The 15,614-nt window shown below is 44.1% G+C and overlaps 1 protein-coding gene across 1 annotated transcript in view; it reads left to right on the top strand.

Annotated features, from left to right (window-relative positions):
- Positions 1-15,614, top strand: part of acat1 (acetyl-CoA acetyltransferase 1) — a 45,587-nt gene that overhangs the window by 11,444 nt on the left and 18,529 nt on the right. The window contains exons 6-7 of the mRNA XM_038818029.1: positions 7,359-7,502; positions 11,431-11,581. Of these exons, the coding sequence (XP_038673957.1) occupies positions 7,359-7,502; positions 11,431-11,581 (295 nt within the window). The remainder of the gene's footprint in view (positions 1-7,358; positions 7,503-11,430; positions 11,582-15,614) is intronic.

Raw genomic sequence — 15,614 nt, 5'->3', positions numbered from 1 at the left:
ATGTGGAGGGACAGATAGTACTGAGGAAGCAGGGGGGCTGCAGAAGGCTTGGACAGGCTAGGAGAGTGGGCAAAGATGTGGCAGATGGAATGCAATGTGGAAAAGTGAGGTTATGCACTTTGGAAGGAGGAATGGAGGCATAGACTATTTTCTAAATGAGGAAATGCTTAGGGAATCAGAAGCAGATAGGGACTTGGGAGTCCTTGTTCAAGATTCTTTTAAGATTAATGTGCAGGTCCATTCGGCAGTTGAGAAGGCAAATTCAATGTTCGCATTCATGTCGAGAGGGCTAGAATATAAAACCAGGGATGTACTTCTAAGGCTGTGTAAGGCTCTGGTCAGACCCCATTTGGAGTATTGTGAGCAGTTTTGGATCCTGTATCTAAGGAAGGATGTGCGGGCCTTGGGCAGAAGGCAGGAGAATGGGGATGAGAAAAATATCAGCCATGATTGAATGGCGGAGCAGAGTCGATGGGCCGAGTGGCCTAATTCTGCTCCTATGTCTTATTGTCTTATAGGTGTAGTCTACAAATCACCTAATAGAGGGCGATGTGGCAAGAAAGGGGCGGCACGGTAGCACAGTGGTTAACACTGCTTCACAGCACCAGGGACCTGTGTTTGATTCCTGGATTGTGACACTAATAAAGATTGTTATGATTATTATTATTCAATAAATTAGGTAATTGAGTAAAAAAACAGAATAATAATCATGGGGGCTTTTGATTACTCTGATATTGGACAGAAGAAGTAGGGAAAAGGGATAAGGGAATGGAGTTCCAAAAAGGTGTTCAGAACTCCTTTCTAACTAAATATGTAAAAAGCCGAAGAAGCATTTGTTGCCCATGCATAATTGCCTTTGAGAAGGTGCTGATGAGCCACCTTCTTGACCCACTTCAGTCCATCTGGGGTAGGTACGTCCACAATGCTGTGAGGAAGGGGGTTCCTGGCTTTTGATCCAGTGACTAAAGGAACGATGATATAGTTCCAAGTCTCAAAAGGGTGTGTGAATTGGAGGACAACCTTTTGGTGGAGGTGTTCCCATGCTTCTGCCCCTGTCCTTTCCCTGACTTGGAAAGCCTTCACTGTCAAATATTGGTGGTCAACATCCAAGATGGAGTCCACCAGCCTTTGTGGTTCTACTCTCTCCTTTTTCACAACTTGAGCTTTATATGAGGTAATTTCCCCCTTAAAACGACCTTTAGGACTTCCCAGAGTTGACGGAGAAATTGGATGTTTTATTGAGTTTGATCAAGTCTGCTAGCAGCAGACAATCACTCACAAAATTTGTCATTGACAGTAAGGGGTGTCTAGACTCCCAGGCAGGCGCTCAGGGGGGCCAAAATCAAAGCAAAATTCAACAAAATGATGGGCATAGTCCGAGATGACAATTGGTACTTGGCTGTTCTCAGGGGAGGAGGGATTTATCTTCACAATATAAGCAGTTTGGGAGTAGGCGTGGTGAACGTGCGGGGGAAAAAAAAGAAAATTCTTTACTGTTTGAATGCAGAAAACGGGTCAACTCTTCCAATCCTATCCATGAAAGAGGTCAATGATTTAGACATCCCAGTTTGGGACTGGGATTTGGATATGGAGTGGCCTAATTTAGGGTCTATGATACAGTTTTAAGTCCCCTCCCAGAGTCATCCGAATCAGGGAGGGTGTTCACCAGGGAGTTTATGAAGCTCCAGTCGTCCCAATGGGGAGCATAATTATTCACCAAAATAACCAGAGTGTTTTCCAGTGAACCACAGACAATAATGTAGCCACCATTGGAGTAATCTATAATCCGGGAGGGAGTAAATTGTATTTTTTTTGTGGATTAGTATTGTCGTGCCTCTGGCCCTACCATTAAAGCCTGAGTGAAAGACTTGTCCCACCCAATTTTTGCAAAGCCTCATCTGGTCCTTCCCTTGAAAGTGGATCTCCTGTTGGAACACCACACCCGGGTCTAGACCCTTCAAATGTGCAAATACCCTTGCCTGCCTCATTGGTCCATTCAAACCCCACGCATTCCAGGTTATAAGGTGGAAAGGAGAACCTCGACCGCCTCTCCCAGGGGTCAGCCGTAACATCTGTAGTTCAGCAAGCAAGAAATTTTGTAATGCCACGGCGAGGAGATTTCACCAGGACTGCAGTCTGTACCAGTCCAATGGTTGGACAAGTACAAATTAGTGGGCAACATCAGACTACTAGCTATTTCCCTCTCCCTCCCTCTAACCCCTCAATCCCCAACAAACATCAAATTTGTATAACACCTAAACTCTTTAACACTATAAGTTCCTGTTCGCCGAGTATCTGCGAGTGGGAGCTGCAGAATACCCACATTTATAACTTCCTTTCTCCAGGCCCATCTCTAGCTATAGCTGAGGCTCTCCAGCCAACCTTCTATTAAAAGTTGATAAACTTTATTAATATTATTCAAAAAAAATCACACATCAATTCAGTGGCAATGACAGCAATAGTATAATTGGAAAAAAAAGGAGGACACTTCAACAGTAATAACTCAGCCATATAAACAACAAAAGTATAACTTCCGAACATACAGAATTTTAACTTTTAGACAACAATAGAGAAAGATTTACACAGAATTCGAACCAAGTTTCTAACACAAGTGTTTGCTTCGTCTGGGGAGTCAAAGAAGTGATCCTTTCCCTTGATTGAGACTCCAAGATGGGCTGGGTAAAATAGCCCAAACCAGATACCTCTTTTGAATAGGGCAGATTTTGCCCCATTAAATGCTGCTTTTTTTCACTAACTCAGCACTAAGGTCCTGGTAAAGCTGGATCGAGTGACCCTCACATTTAATGTCTCGATGCTCCTTGTCCCATCGCAAGATCTGCTCTTTTTCTTTTGAAGTTATGGATCCTCAAGATCATTGCTCGAGGGGGTTCCTCTGCAGGAGGTCTTGGTCGCAGTGTGTGATGAGCCCGATCTAGCTCCGGGTGGGGATCAGAGCACCTTCTCACCCACCGTTTTCGATAACATGCCAGCTATAATTCTGTGAGGGTGTTGCCCTCCGTTCCGTCCGGCAGACCCACAAGGCAGATATTTGTCTTTGAGACCTGTTCTCCAGGTTACTTACTTTATTCTTCAAAAACTTATTCGAATCCAGGACTGAAGATGAGGTTTTTTTTCAAACTCTGTAATCCACTCACTCTGGTCAGAGAGGGCTACCTCCATATTTTTGATTTTGTCACCCCACACTTCTATTCGTTTTATCCATCCACTAACCTTTTACTTCTCCAGCCAGGTCCTGATGATGTTTTTTTCAGTTCAGCTGCCACAATGCAGCTAATGGAGAAAATAAAAAGATTAGGAGAGAAATCAAAACTATTGGGAAGGCAAAGAGGAACTATAAAAATTGGGTTGCCAAAGAACATCGAGCAAAGTGGTAAAGTATTTTATGGGGACATTCAGAGAAAAGGACGGCTGAGCTGAAAGTAGCACCATTAAGGATGGATATGGTCATGTCGCAGATAACAATGATGATCAGAAGTGAGAGGATGTTAATAAATTTGCAAAAGGGCAGCATGGTGGCGCAGTGGGTTAGCCCTGCAGCCTCACGGCGCTGAGGTCCCAGGTTCGATCCCGGCTCTGGGTCACTGTCCGTGTGGAGTTTGCACGTTCTCCCCGTGTCTGCGTGGGTTTCGCCCCCACAACCCAAAGATGTGCAGATTAGGTGGATTGGCCATGTTAAATTGCCCCTTAATTGGAAAAATGAATTGGATACTCTAAATTTAAAAAAAAAAAATTTGCAAAATGGGCAAATAACTTCAAATTAAATCAACATAGATAAACAAAGTATATTTTGGATGGAAGAATAGGGATGTTACTTATTCCTTGGAAGGTGCACGTTTAAGTGGGTAGAGTGACAAAACTTGGCGTGCAAATAAACAAATCATTAAAAGCTCGTCACAGGTTAGCTCATCAAAAACAGCAAATCAGAGGGATAGAATCGAAAAGTAAGAAGGTTATGGTAAACCTGTATCGAACCTTGGTTAGACCTCACTTGAGAGTACTGCATGCATTTCTGGTTGCCGTATTATAATTAAATCGATGTAAAGGCACTGGAGAGGGCGCAGAGAAGATTTACAAGGATGGTCACTGAAACGTATGGCTCTATATCAGGAAAGGATTGGAAGGCTGAGAGGTGACATAATAGATGTCTTGCAAAGTATGAAAGTTTTGATAAAGTGGATACAGAATGTTTCCACTTGTGGGTAAGAGCATAACCAGAAGTTATCAGTATAAGATAGTCACCAAAACATCAATGGGGAATTGAAAAGAGACTTTTTTATCCAAAGAGTGGTAAGAATGTTGAACTTACTGCCACGGAGAGTGGTTGAAGCGCATAACCTTGATTAATTTAAGGGAAGCTCGAGAACATACAAGGGGGAAGGGAATATAAGGTTATGATGATAGGTTTACATGAGGAAAGATTGGAGGAGGCTCGAATGCAACGTAAGTTTGATATGGGCTGGTTGGGCTGTGGCCTGTCATGTGCTGCATATCCACATCCTACGGAACATGATATGCAAAGCAGCAACATAGCTGAGAGTTCACAGAATAACAGAATAATATAGCACAGAAGAGATCCTTCGGCCCATCGGGTCTGCACCGACGCATGAAAAACACCTGACCTGCCTACCTAATCCCATTTTCCAGCACTTTCCCATAACCTTGAATATTATGACTTGCCAAGTGCTCATCCAGGTACTTTTTAAAGGATGTGAGGCAATCCGCCTCTACCACCCTCCCAGGCAATGCATTCCAGACTGTCATCACCCTCTGGGTAAAAAAAGTTTTTCCTCAAACCCCACCTCCTGCCCCTGACCTTGAACTTGTGTCCCCTCATAACTGACCCTTCAACTAAGAGGAACAGATGCTCCCTATCCACCCTGTTCATGCCCCTCATAATCTTGCGCACCTCGATCAGGTCACCCCTCAATTTTCTCTGCCCCAGCTAAAACAACCCAAGCCTATACAACCTCTCTTCATAAATTAAATGCTTCATCCCAGGCAACATCCTGGTGAATCACCTCTGCACCCTCTCCAGTGCAATCACATCCTTCTTACAATGTGGTGACCAGAATTGCACACACTACTCCAGCTGTGGCTTCACCATAGGTCTATACAGCTCCATCATGACCTCCCTGCTTTTGTAATCTATGCCTTGGTTAATAACGGCAAGTGTCCATGCGCCTTTTTCATCACCCTATTAGCCTGCCCTTCTGCCTTGAGAGATCAATGGACAAACACGCAAAGGTTCCTTTATTACTCTGAACATCCCAGTGCCAGGCCATTCATTGAATATTTGTCACATCACCTCACACTTTTCAGGGTTAAATTCCATCTGCCACTTTTCAGCCCATTTGACCATCCCATTTATATCTTCCTGTAAGCGACACTCAATCTCACTGTTAACTACGTGGCCAATCTTTGTGTCATCCGCAAACTTACTTATCCTACCCCCCATATAATTATGTCATTTATATAAATGACACACAATAGGGGACCCAGCACAGATCCCTGTGGTACTGGCTCCCAGACACTAAAGCAGCCATCTATTATCACCCTCTTTTCTTACTGCTAAGCCATTTTTGAATCCACCTTGTCTGTCTCCCATGTGCAATTGCCTTCTTTATAAGTCTCCCATGTGGGACCTTGTTAAAGGTTTTGCTGAAATCCATGTAAACTACATCAACTGCACTACTCACATCTGGTCACATGCGCAAAAAATTCAATCAAATTTGTTCGGCATGACCTCTCTCTGACAAAGCCATGTTAACTATTCCTGATCAAACCTTGCCTCCCCAAATGGAGATAGATTCTCTCCTTCAGAATTTTCTCCAATAGTTTCCCTACCATTGACGTGAGACTCACTGGTCTGTAGTTCTCTGGCTTATCTCTACAAACTTTCTTAAATAGTGGGATCACATTAGCTGTTCTCCAGTCCTCTGGCACCTCCCCGTGGCCAGAGAGGAATTAAAAATCTGGGTCTGAGCCCCTGCAATCTCCTCTCTCGGTGCCCACAGCATCCTGGGACACACATCTGGACCTGGAGATTTTGTCCACTTTTAAGCCTGCCAACACGTCCAATACGTTGTCACTCCCTATGACAATTTGCTCAAGGACCTCACAGTCTCTCCCCGAGTTCTATATTTATCTTCTCATTCCCATGGGTAAAGTGTCCTCTGGCTCCACCCACAGATGTCCCTGTTGGTCCCTAATGGGCCCTACTCTTTCCCTGGTTATCCTCTTCCCATTGACATATTTTTAGAATATCTAGGGATTTTCCCTACTCTTACCAGCCAGAGCTTTATCATATCCCTTCTTTGCTCTCCGCATTGCTTTCTTAAACTCCATCCTGCAGTTTGTGTTCTACTAATGCCTTTGTTGATTTTCTCCCCTTGTACTTGTTAAAAGCCTCTTTTCCTTCTCATCATAAACTGAATGTCTCTGGTCATCCATGGTTCTCTGGGCTTGTTACTCCTTCCTATTACCCTCGAGAGAACATGTTGGGACTGTACTTTCCCCACTTCACTTTTTAAAACACCCCCCTTCTGTAGATTTCCCCACAGTTTATAACTCTTTCCAATCAACTTGGCCAGATCCTGCCCTATTTTACTAAAATCCGCCCTCTGCTAATCCACACCTTTTATTGCAACTAGTCTATTTCGTCGTCCATAACAAACTCAAATTGTATCATGTGGTCGTTATCACCAAAATGATCCCCCATCAACACATCAACCACCTGTCCAGCTTCATTCCCCAGAATTAGGTCCAGCACTGCACGGTCCCTTGTTGGACCCTCTACATGTTGAGCTAAAAAGTTCTCCTGTATACATTTTAAGAATTCCAATCCATCTATGCCCTTAACACCGTGATTATCCCAGTTAATGTTAGGAAAGTTTTTTTTTGATAATCTTTATTGTCACAAGTAGGCTTACTTTAACATTGCAATGAAGTTACTGTGAAAAGCCCCTAGTCCCACATTCCAGCACCTGTCCGGGTACACAGAGGGAGAATTCAGAATGTCCAATTACCTAACAGCACGTCTTTCTGGACTTGTGGGAGGACACCGGAGCACCTGGAGGAAACCCACACAGACAGGGGGAGAACGTGCAAACTCCGCACGGACAGTGACCCAAACCGGGAATCGAACCTGGGACCCTGCCGCTGTGAAGCCATAGTGCTAACCATTATGCTACCGCAAAATTCCAAAAACAGTGTACGTTTAAAGTAAGGTGTAGTCTAGCTTTCTTTTTTGTGAGTCCACTTTTCATGTTTTGTATTTTCTTGAATGTGACGACTAGCTATTTTTTAATATTAGGTAAATATTTTTTCCTACATCTCAGGAGGTAATGGTTGCTGGTGGGATGGAGAGCATGTCCAATGTACCATACGTGATGGGCAGAGAAGCACCAGCTTATGGAGGTGTAAAATTGGAGGACCTGATTGTAAAGGATGGGTTAACAGATGTCTACAACAAAATTCATATGGCAAGTATTCAACTTTTTACTGTAAACTTTTTACTGTAAACTCATTGAAAGTATTTATGCATTGGCAATGGCACTGGATGTTGAATATCTTTTGATGTAGAAAGTCTAATTTCAACTTCCTGCAGTGCTGTGATCTGATGTGATCAGACAAAGAATAAAGTTGGTGGGGTGAGATCGAGAATGGGGTCAGGGTCAGGAGATGCCAAGAGTGGGGTCTGGGGTTTGAGCCCTGACAGCTCCTTCACTTCATTCCAGCTCTTCCTTCATTGGGCAAGATGGAGAAATCCAGGCAGTGGAGAGGAATGGAGAAGGGAATGACTGAGTGCTGGATGCTAAGCGGGTAGGGAGTGACCGAGTAGAGAGGGAGTACATAAGTGAGTGGAGTCTCGAGATAGAGAGTGAGTGAGTGGAGTCTTGAGATAGAGAGTATGAGGAAAGGAGTGCATAAGTAAGTAAGAGGGGGACTAAGCATGGAGGAAGGGCATGAGTGTGTGGGAGAGCTGAGTGATGATGGGAGGACATGAGTGAGTGGATGGGGGTCTGAGTGACGATGGGAGGGAGGCCATGAGTGAGTGTGATTGGAGGGGATTTGTGTGGTGGGTAGGAGAGTTGGCTTCATGAGTCTTCCATCACCAGGGAATAAGGAGGGTGGGCTGAAACCTACATGAATATATAAAATATTTGTACAAATAGTTTAAAAATACAGATGTTGACCTGTAATACAAGAACTGTAATAACGTACAAATGTTACTATGCTACTTATTGCTATTTTTTTTTGTTGGTGTCTGGGCTCACATTAATTTACGAGTTTTTTAATTTTTTAAAAAGTTTTTTTTCAATTTTTAAATCATTTTAACATTTAAAACATATAGCATTACAAAGTAACACCAAAACAAAACCCCAACTCTTTCTCCTCCTCCTCCTACCCTCCCCCAGCAGTTGACAGGAATCAGCTCCTTGAAATATAGTATGAATAAACCCCAACTCCTGTGGAACCACTCACTCGCCCTCCGAGCAAATTTCTCCTTTCCCAAGTACAAGAAGGGTGGAGAAACTGACCTCAACAGGACACGCCTGCGAACGGTCAACGAGGCGAAGGCTAAAACATCCGCCCCCACTCCTGTCTGCAACTCGGGCATGTCTGACACCCTGAATATGCCCCCCAGGGGATTGGGCTCTAAATCCATATGTGAGATCGCCGACACGATGCTGAAGAACAACCTCCAAAATTTCTCCACACTTTGGGCAGGACCAGAACACCCCCTCAAACAATCGGCCCATCTTAGACTTTGTCAAATGCACTCTGTGTACTACCTTCAGCTGCATCAACCCAAGCCTCGCACACAAGGTTGAGGCATTCGCCCTCAGCAGCACCTCGGACCACAGCTCCTCCTCCCACTTGGCCTTAACCCCCTCCAGAGACGCTGTATCCTCCTCCAAAATCCTCCCATAGATTGCCAAGTACCTGAAAAGTCAAGTCGGAAAAACCTTTTGCGAAATCTCCCACCTGCATGTATCTGAAAACCTCCCCTCGCGGGATCCCAAACTTCTCCCCCAGCTCCTCCAAACTTGCAAACCGCTCTTCTAAAAATAAGTCCCTCACCCCTCGCTTCTCGCATCCATCCTCCCTGGTGTTTAAATATATATTCTTCAATGGATGTCAGCATTATTGACAAAGCATGCCCGTTATCCAGCCCTAAAAGCCCTTTAGAAAGTGATGGTGAGTTTAAATGGGGTCATATTGCACAATTGTTTTCATAGAATTGCCATAATCTTTTTCTTCGCTTTGCATGTATACAAGTGTGACATTAAGGATCCGTAGCAATTTGGCGGGGTGAGGGAGACGACTGGTTGGAGTCATACCTAGCATAAAGGAAGATGGTTGTTGGAGGTCAGTCATCTCAGCTCCAGGATATTACTGCAAGGGTTGCTCAGAGTAATTTCCCAGGCCCAACCATTTTATGAGGCTTCATCGTCAACCTTCCCTCCACCATGAGATTAGAAGTAGAAATGTTCACTGATGATTGCACAATGGTCAGCATCATTCACAACTCCTCAGATACTGAAGCAAGGCATGTCTAAATTCAGCAAGACCTGGACAATATCCAGGCTTGGGCTGACAAGTGGCAAGTAACGTCTTGGCACTAGAGCTGCTGGACAACAACTTGATCATTGACATTAAAGTTTTTACACTTTAATTACCCATTAATCCTGCTACAAAATTAAGTTGGTAACTAATAGCTGAAGTACCTTTTTAATGATGTGGATGTCATTAATGATTGCCAATCATACTTTCAGGTCAGAAGATGAACAGTTAAATGTGGAATCTCAGCCCTTCATTTGTGAATAGTTGTGAATTGAGATTTAAAAAATGCCAAATTTAAGTTTTGATTACTTTTCCTTTGTCTTTGCTTTCTGTCTTACCTGATCTTTTCTTCTCTGTTCCTCCAATTGTACCTGATTGAACATTGAATTCTCACATTCTAATTCACCCTCCTCAGTCCATTCTGGTTTTTTTCCTCAAGTCCTTTAATCACATGGTTAAAGCAGATGCACTGTTTGTCCCATTGGGCCTGAATTATCTGGATGCCCAGTTATCCTTCTGTGCTATTATCAGCTTACACTGCAGTAGCTTTGTGGACAGAAGTATTTAAGCCTACATATGCACAAAGAATTCTTAAACGGATATGTCTTGGTGCTCTGCTCCAGCAAAACCTTGGTCTTCTATTCAAGAAGTCTACAGTGTTTTTTTTCAGTGGTTTTTTTCAGTAGGTTAGCTTGAAATGAAAACAGCTGTATACTCTTTAGAAAAACATCAGCTTTCAATTATCAATTTCCTAAGCCAGGGTAATAAAATTGTTCTTGGGTAAAGGCAGATTTTGGAAAGATAGACATACACATTTAACTGAAAAGAAAATGTGTTCCTTTGGTTGTGATGTCTGGAATCCTTTTTCAAGGGAAGCATTTTGAAATGCTAATTGATTCCCATTTTTTTGCAGCTTTATAAAAGGACTCTCAGCTCTAATAAATGACTGATTTAGTAACCATTAAGTGCTTTGTTCCAGTTATAATGTTTGGTATCAATTGATATAAACTGCAAACCATATTGATTGCCAGGCATATTTTATATATAAACCTATATTTATGGGGAGACAGTGGCGTAGTGGTATTGTCACTGGGCCAGTAATCCAGAGACCCAGGGTAATGCTCTGGGGACCTGGGTTCGAATCCCGCCAGCGCAGTTGGTGGAATTTGAATTCAATTTTTTAAAAATCTGAAATTAAAAGTCTAATGATGACCAAGAAACCATTGTCATTTGTCATTAAAAACCCATCTGGAAACCAGCCCTCCTTACCTGATCATGTGAATCCAGATCCACAGCAATATGGTTGACTCTTAAGTGCCCTCAGGGATGGGTAATAAATGCTGGTTCAGCCAGGAACACCCACATCCCATGAATGAATAAAAAAAAAATAATCACACTAATATCATTGTCAACTGTATTTTGAAAGTTGCATGGAATAAATAGGTGAGGAACATGTAAAACCATATGTTGTAAACTGTTTAGGTCTATAAAAACATTAAGGGGATGGAGGAGCTTCCAGTTCCAGAGAATTGGGGAAATATTTACAGGGCTGGGAGGAAAAGGCAGAGTAAGACTCCTTCAAAAAGCAGGTGCTGTTGGCTGCATTCTGTGCTGCATCATTTTGTGATTCTTTTCAGGTGAAGCTAGATAAGTAGGAGGACAGAATAGAAGGATATGCAGATAACATTAGATGCAGAAGGGTGGAAATGACATATGAACACTGGCATAGACCAGTTGGAGAAAGTTGTTTCCATGCTACAAATTGTGTGTAATTCTATGATTATTAACTATATAATTTTAGCTGATGGGAATCATTTTCCATTAAAATTAAATTTGTTACAGGGTAACTGTGCTGAGAATACTGCTAAGAAGTTTAATATTTCCCGTGAAGAGCAAGACACTTACGCAATTAGTTCATATACTAGGAGCAAAGAATCTTGGGATTCAAAGGTGATGGCAAAAGAAGTGGCTTCTGTCAACGTTCCACAAAGAGGTATTTGTGCTAAGTCTTTCTGTTGCATTATTCAGTGTATTTTTAAAATTAAATTTTGTATTGTTTTCTCTTTCCCTCCCGTCACAATGCTTCCTCTCACTTCTCCTCCAGTGTCCCAAATTCCTGTTCCAACTCTTCAGTATTCCTCAAAGTTCTTACTCTCTCAAAGCTGTCTCAGGTTTAACTCCCACTTAGATAAGGCTGCTTTCTTCTGTGCTCCACTCTGCATACTTCAAAGGGCCCAAAGAGGTTCTGAGCACTGTTTCCCTATGATTAGCAACTCCAACTGCAGTTTAGCACACAGCTAAAATCGCTGGCTTTGAAAGCAGACCAAGGCAGGCCAGCAGCATGGTTCAATTCCCGTACCAGCCTCCCCGAACAGGCGCTGGAATGTGGCGACTAGGGGCTTTTCACAGTAACTTCATTGAAGCCTACTCGTGACAATAAGCAATTTTCATTTCATTTTTCATTTCATCCTCCTTTTATTACCGACCTTCCCATTTAGCACACAAATCGGGTACTAATCTTGCCATTCACCTTCCTGTCTCATTCACCCTTCCCAGCGCTGTTTCCATGGTTGCTGTCAGCAGATTGGTTGCCAGTATACTTCTCTGCATTTCCCTCCAGAAAGACTATTAATTTTTGAACGAGGCCCTTTCTGTCGACCTCCGGGTAGCGACATGTAAGAGGGAGGTCACACCTTTGGTAGCTCCGGCTGGGATCTGCATTTTTAGGCATTTTTGTCAGTTTATTTGGGTGATCTTTGTTAGAAAGCATTCTAGACCGGAACAACAGGTTCCTCCCGTGTCTAAAAGGCAGGGGAAAGAAACCAGGAAACCCGGAGTTGATATTCCTTTGACGGATCGCGGCTGAGATGGCAGTGGTGGCCGATTGGGAATAAAAGGTTGAAGGCAAAAGTCGGAGACTTGGAAAATGTCAAAGAGGCAGAACCTCCGTGTTGTGGGGTTGCTTGAGGGGGTGGAGGGCTTGTTTCCCACCAAATATCTGGCAAGGATGTTTTGGAAGACGGCGGGCGATAGTTATCTCCACCTCCTGGTATTCTTACAGGGGCCCATTGGATGCTCAGGAAGAAGCTTCGACCACATGAGGCGCCTCGTGTAATGACCATTTGGTTCCATAGTTTTTGGGATAAGGAGAAGGTCCTGCAGTGGGCCAAGGAGCACCGTGACACCAACTGGGAAGGAAATCTGATAAGGATCTATCGAGACGTGGGGCAGAGCTGGTTAGCAAGCATGCAGTCTTTTACAAGGTGAAGGCCGCTCTGTACAGGAAGGGTTTTCGATTCAGAGTTGGTTTTTGGTGGGGATCCATGCAGATTCCTGCACACACATGATCGTGGATTATCGTTTTTTTTCTCACGTACATGAGGTCTACTCCAGGATGGGCTTTTTTTTTTTGGGTAAGTCCCTGCTCCAGGCGGGTCAGAATGTGGAGTATTCAGCGACAGTAATCGCTGACCATGCGCCACATTTGTGGATCTTGAGTGGGGACAGATCCCATCCAGCAGTATTATGGAGATCAGGTGTGGTGCTACTGGTGGAGAGGGGGTTCTGTGAATGCACAGCTGTGGCCATTGAAGAGTACATTGGGTTTAACAGGAATGGATGGGTCTCTCCCTCCACGTTGTGGGAGGCACTTAAGCTGGTGATAAGAGGAGAGGTAATCTCATCCAAAGCGCACTTAGACAGGACAGTCAGGGTGGAAAGGCAGCGTTTGGCGAGGGTGATCCTGGAAACTGATTGTTGCTACTCGGAAGATACTACCATGGAGCTGCTTACAACTAGGAAGCAGCTCCAAAACTTGGTATCCACTGGAAAGGCTGTGAAACAGCTGTGATGCGGGAGGGGTATAGTGTATGAGCATGGGGAGAAGGCAGGCCATCCGTTGGCGCACCAGCTAAGTGGCAGATAGCTTTCTGGGAGATTGTACACGTCAGGGACTCGAGGGGCAGCTTGGTGACCGCACCAAGGAAAGTCAGTGCGGCATTTGAGGCTTTCTATAGGGAGCCTTATAGGTTAGAATGTCCGGAGGGGTATTGGACATGGTGGGGTTTCTAGACAGGTTCCTCAAAGTAAAGGGGGAGAGTAGGGAGGAATGCATGCCCCGCTAGGCTCGGAGGAGGTGCTGAGGTCGATTGTGTTGATGCAGATGGGTAAGGCTCCGGCCAGGGTGTGTTTTTTAAAAAATAAATTAAAAAATTTCAGACCAGCTGGTACCATTAATGGTAGATATGTTCAACGACGCTTTAGCTTGAGGTTCCCTGCCTGATGCACCTTCACAGGCCTCCTTCTCCCTCATCTTTAAAGTTGAGATGTCGGCGCTGGTCTGGGGTGGGCACAGTAAGAAGTCTCGCAACACCAGGTTAAAGTCCAACAGGTTTACTTGAAATCACAAGCTTTCGGAGCGCTGCTTCTTCACCCGATGTTGCTAAATCATTCTTTGTGAAGGTGGACAAGCTAGTGAATTCCTTTTATATGAACAAAGAGCAATCCAGCACAGGAACAGACCCTTCGGTCTTCCATGCCTGTACTGGTCATGATACCAACCGTGGCCAAAACCCTCAGCAATTCCTATTGCCGTATCCCTCTATACCCATCCTATCCATGTATTTGTCGAGATGCCTTTTGAACGTCGTTCATGTATCTGCTTCCACAGACAACGCGTTCCAGGCACTCACCACTTTCTGTGTAAACAAAAAAAAACCTGCCTCACACATCCCTAAACTTTGCCTCACGGACTTTAAACCTATGCCCCCTGGTGACTGACCCCTCCACCCTGGGAAAGAGTGCCTGCCCATCCACTCTGTTCATGCCCGTCATAATCTTGTAAACCTCTATCAGGCCACCCTCATCCTCTGTCGTTCTAATGAAAACAGTCCAAATTTATTCAGCCTCTCCGCATAGCTAACACCCTCCAGACCAGGCAACATCCTGGTAAACATCCTGGTAAACCTCCTATGCACCCTCTCCAAAGCTTCCAAATCCTTTTGGTAGTGTGGCGACCAGAATTGTGTGCAATATTCCAAGTGCGTCCTTGCCAAGGTTCTATACAACTGTAGCATGAATTGCCAGTTTTTATACTCTATGCCCTGTCCCATGATCCGCATGCTTTCTTAAATACCTTGTCCACTTGTGTTGCCACTTTCAAAGATCTGTGGACCTCTACGCCCAGATCTCTCTATATTCCCAAGAGTTTTGCCATTTACGGTATATTTCCCCTCTATGTTAGACCTACCAAAATGCATCACCTCGCATTTGTCTGGATTAAACTCCATTTGTAATTTCTCTGCCCAAATCTCCAACCTATCTATGTCTGCTGTATCCTCTGACAATCCTCAACATTGTCTGCCACTCCACCAACCTTGGTGTCATCCGCGAACTTATTAATCAGACCAGCTACATTTTCCTCCAAATCGTTTATGTATACTACAAACAACAGAGGCCCCAGCACCGATCCCTGTGGAACACCACTAGTCACAACCTTCCATTCAGAAAAATACCCTTCTACAGCTACATTCTGTGATCGAGCCAGTTCTGTATCCATCGTGCCACCTCACCTCTGATCCCGTGTAACTTCATCTTTTGTACCAGTCTGCCATGAGGCACCTTGTCAAAGGCTTTACTGAAGACCATGTAAACAACATCCACTGCCCTCCCCTTGTCATTCATCTTTGTCACCTCCTCAAAAAACTCGATCAATTTAGTGAGGCACAACCTCCCCTTCACAAAACCATGCTGTTTCTCACTAATGAGTCCATTTGTTTCCAAATGGGTATAAATCCTGTCCCATAGAATTCTCTCCCAATAAATTACTTACTACCGACATGAGGCTCACCGGCCTATAGTTTCCTGGATTATCCCAGCTACCTTTCTTGAACAATGGTACCACATCACTCCCTATTCTGGGGTAAATCCCATCCGGCCCAGGACCTATCTATCTTAATATCTTTTAAAACACCCAAAACCTCCCCTTTTTTTTGATGTCAACATGACCCAGACTTTCCACACACCCT

This window comes from Scyliorhinus canicula, chromosome 14 (assembly GCF_902713615.1).
Source record: "Scyliorhinus canicula chromosome 14, sScyCan1.1, whole genome shotgun sequence".
Lineage (NCBI taxonomy): Eukaryota > Metazoa > Chordata > Chondrichthyes > Carcharhiniformes > Scyliorhinidae > Scyliorhinus > Scyliorhinus canicula.
The sequence above is the reverse complement of the archived record's forward strand: the minus strand, read 5'-3'. Positions and strand labels throughout refer to the sequence as shown.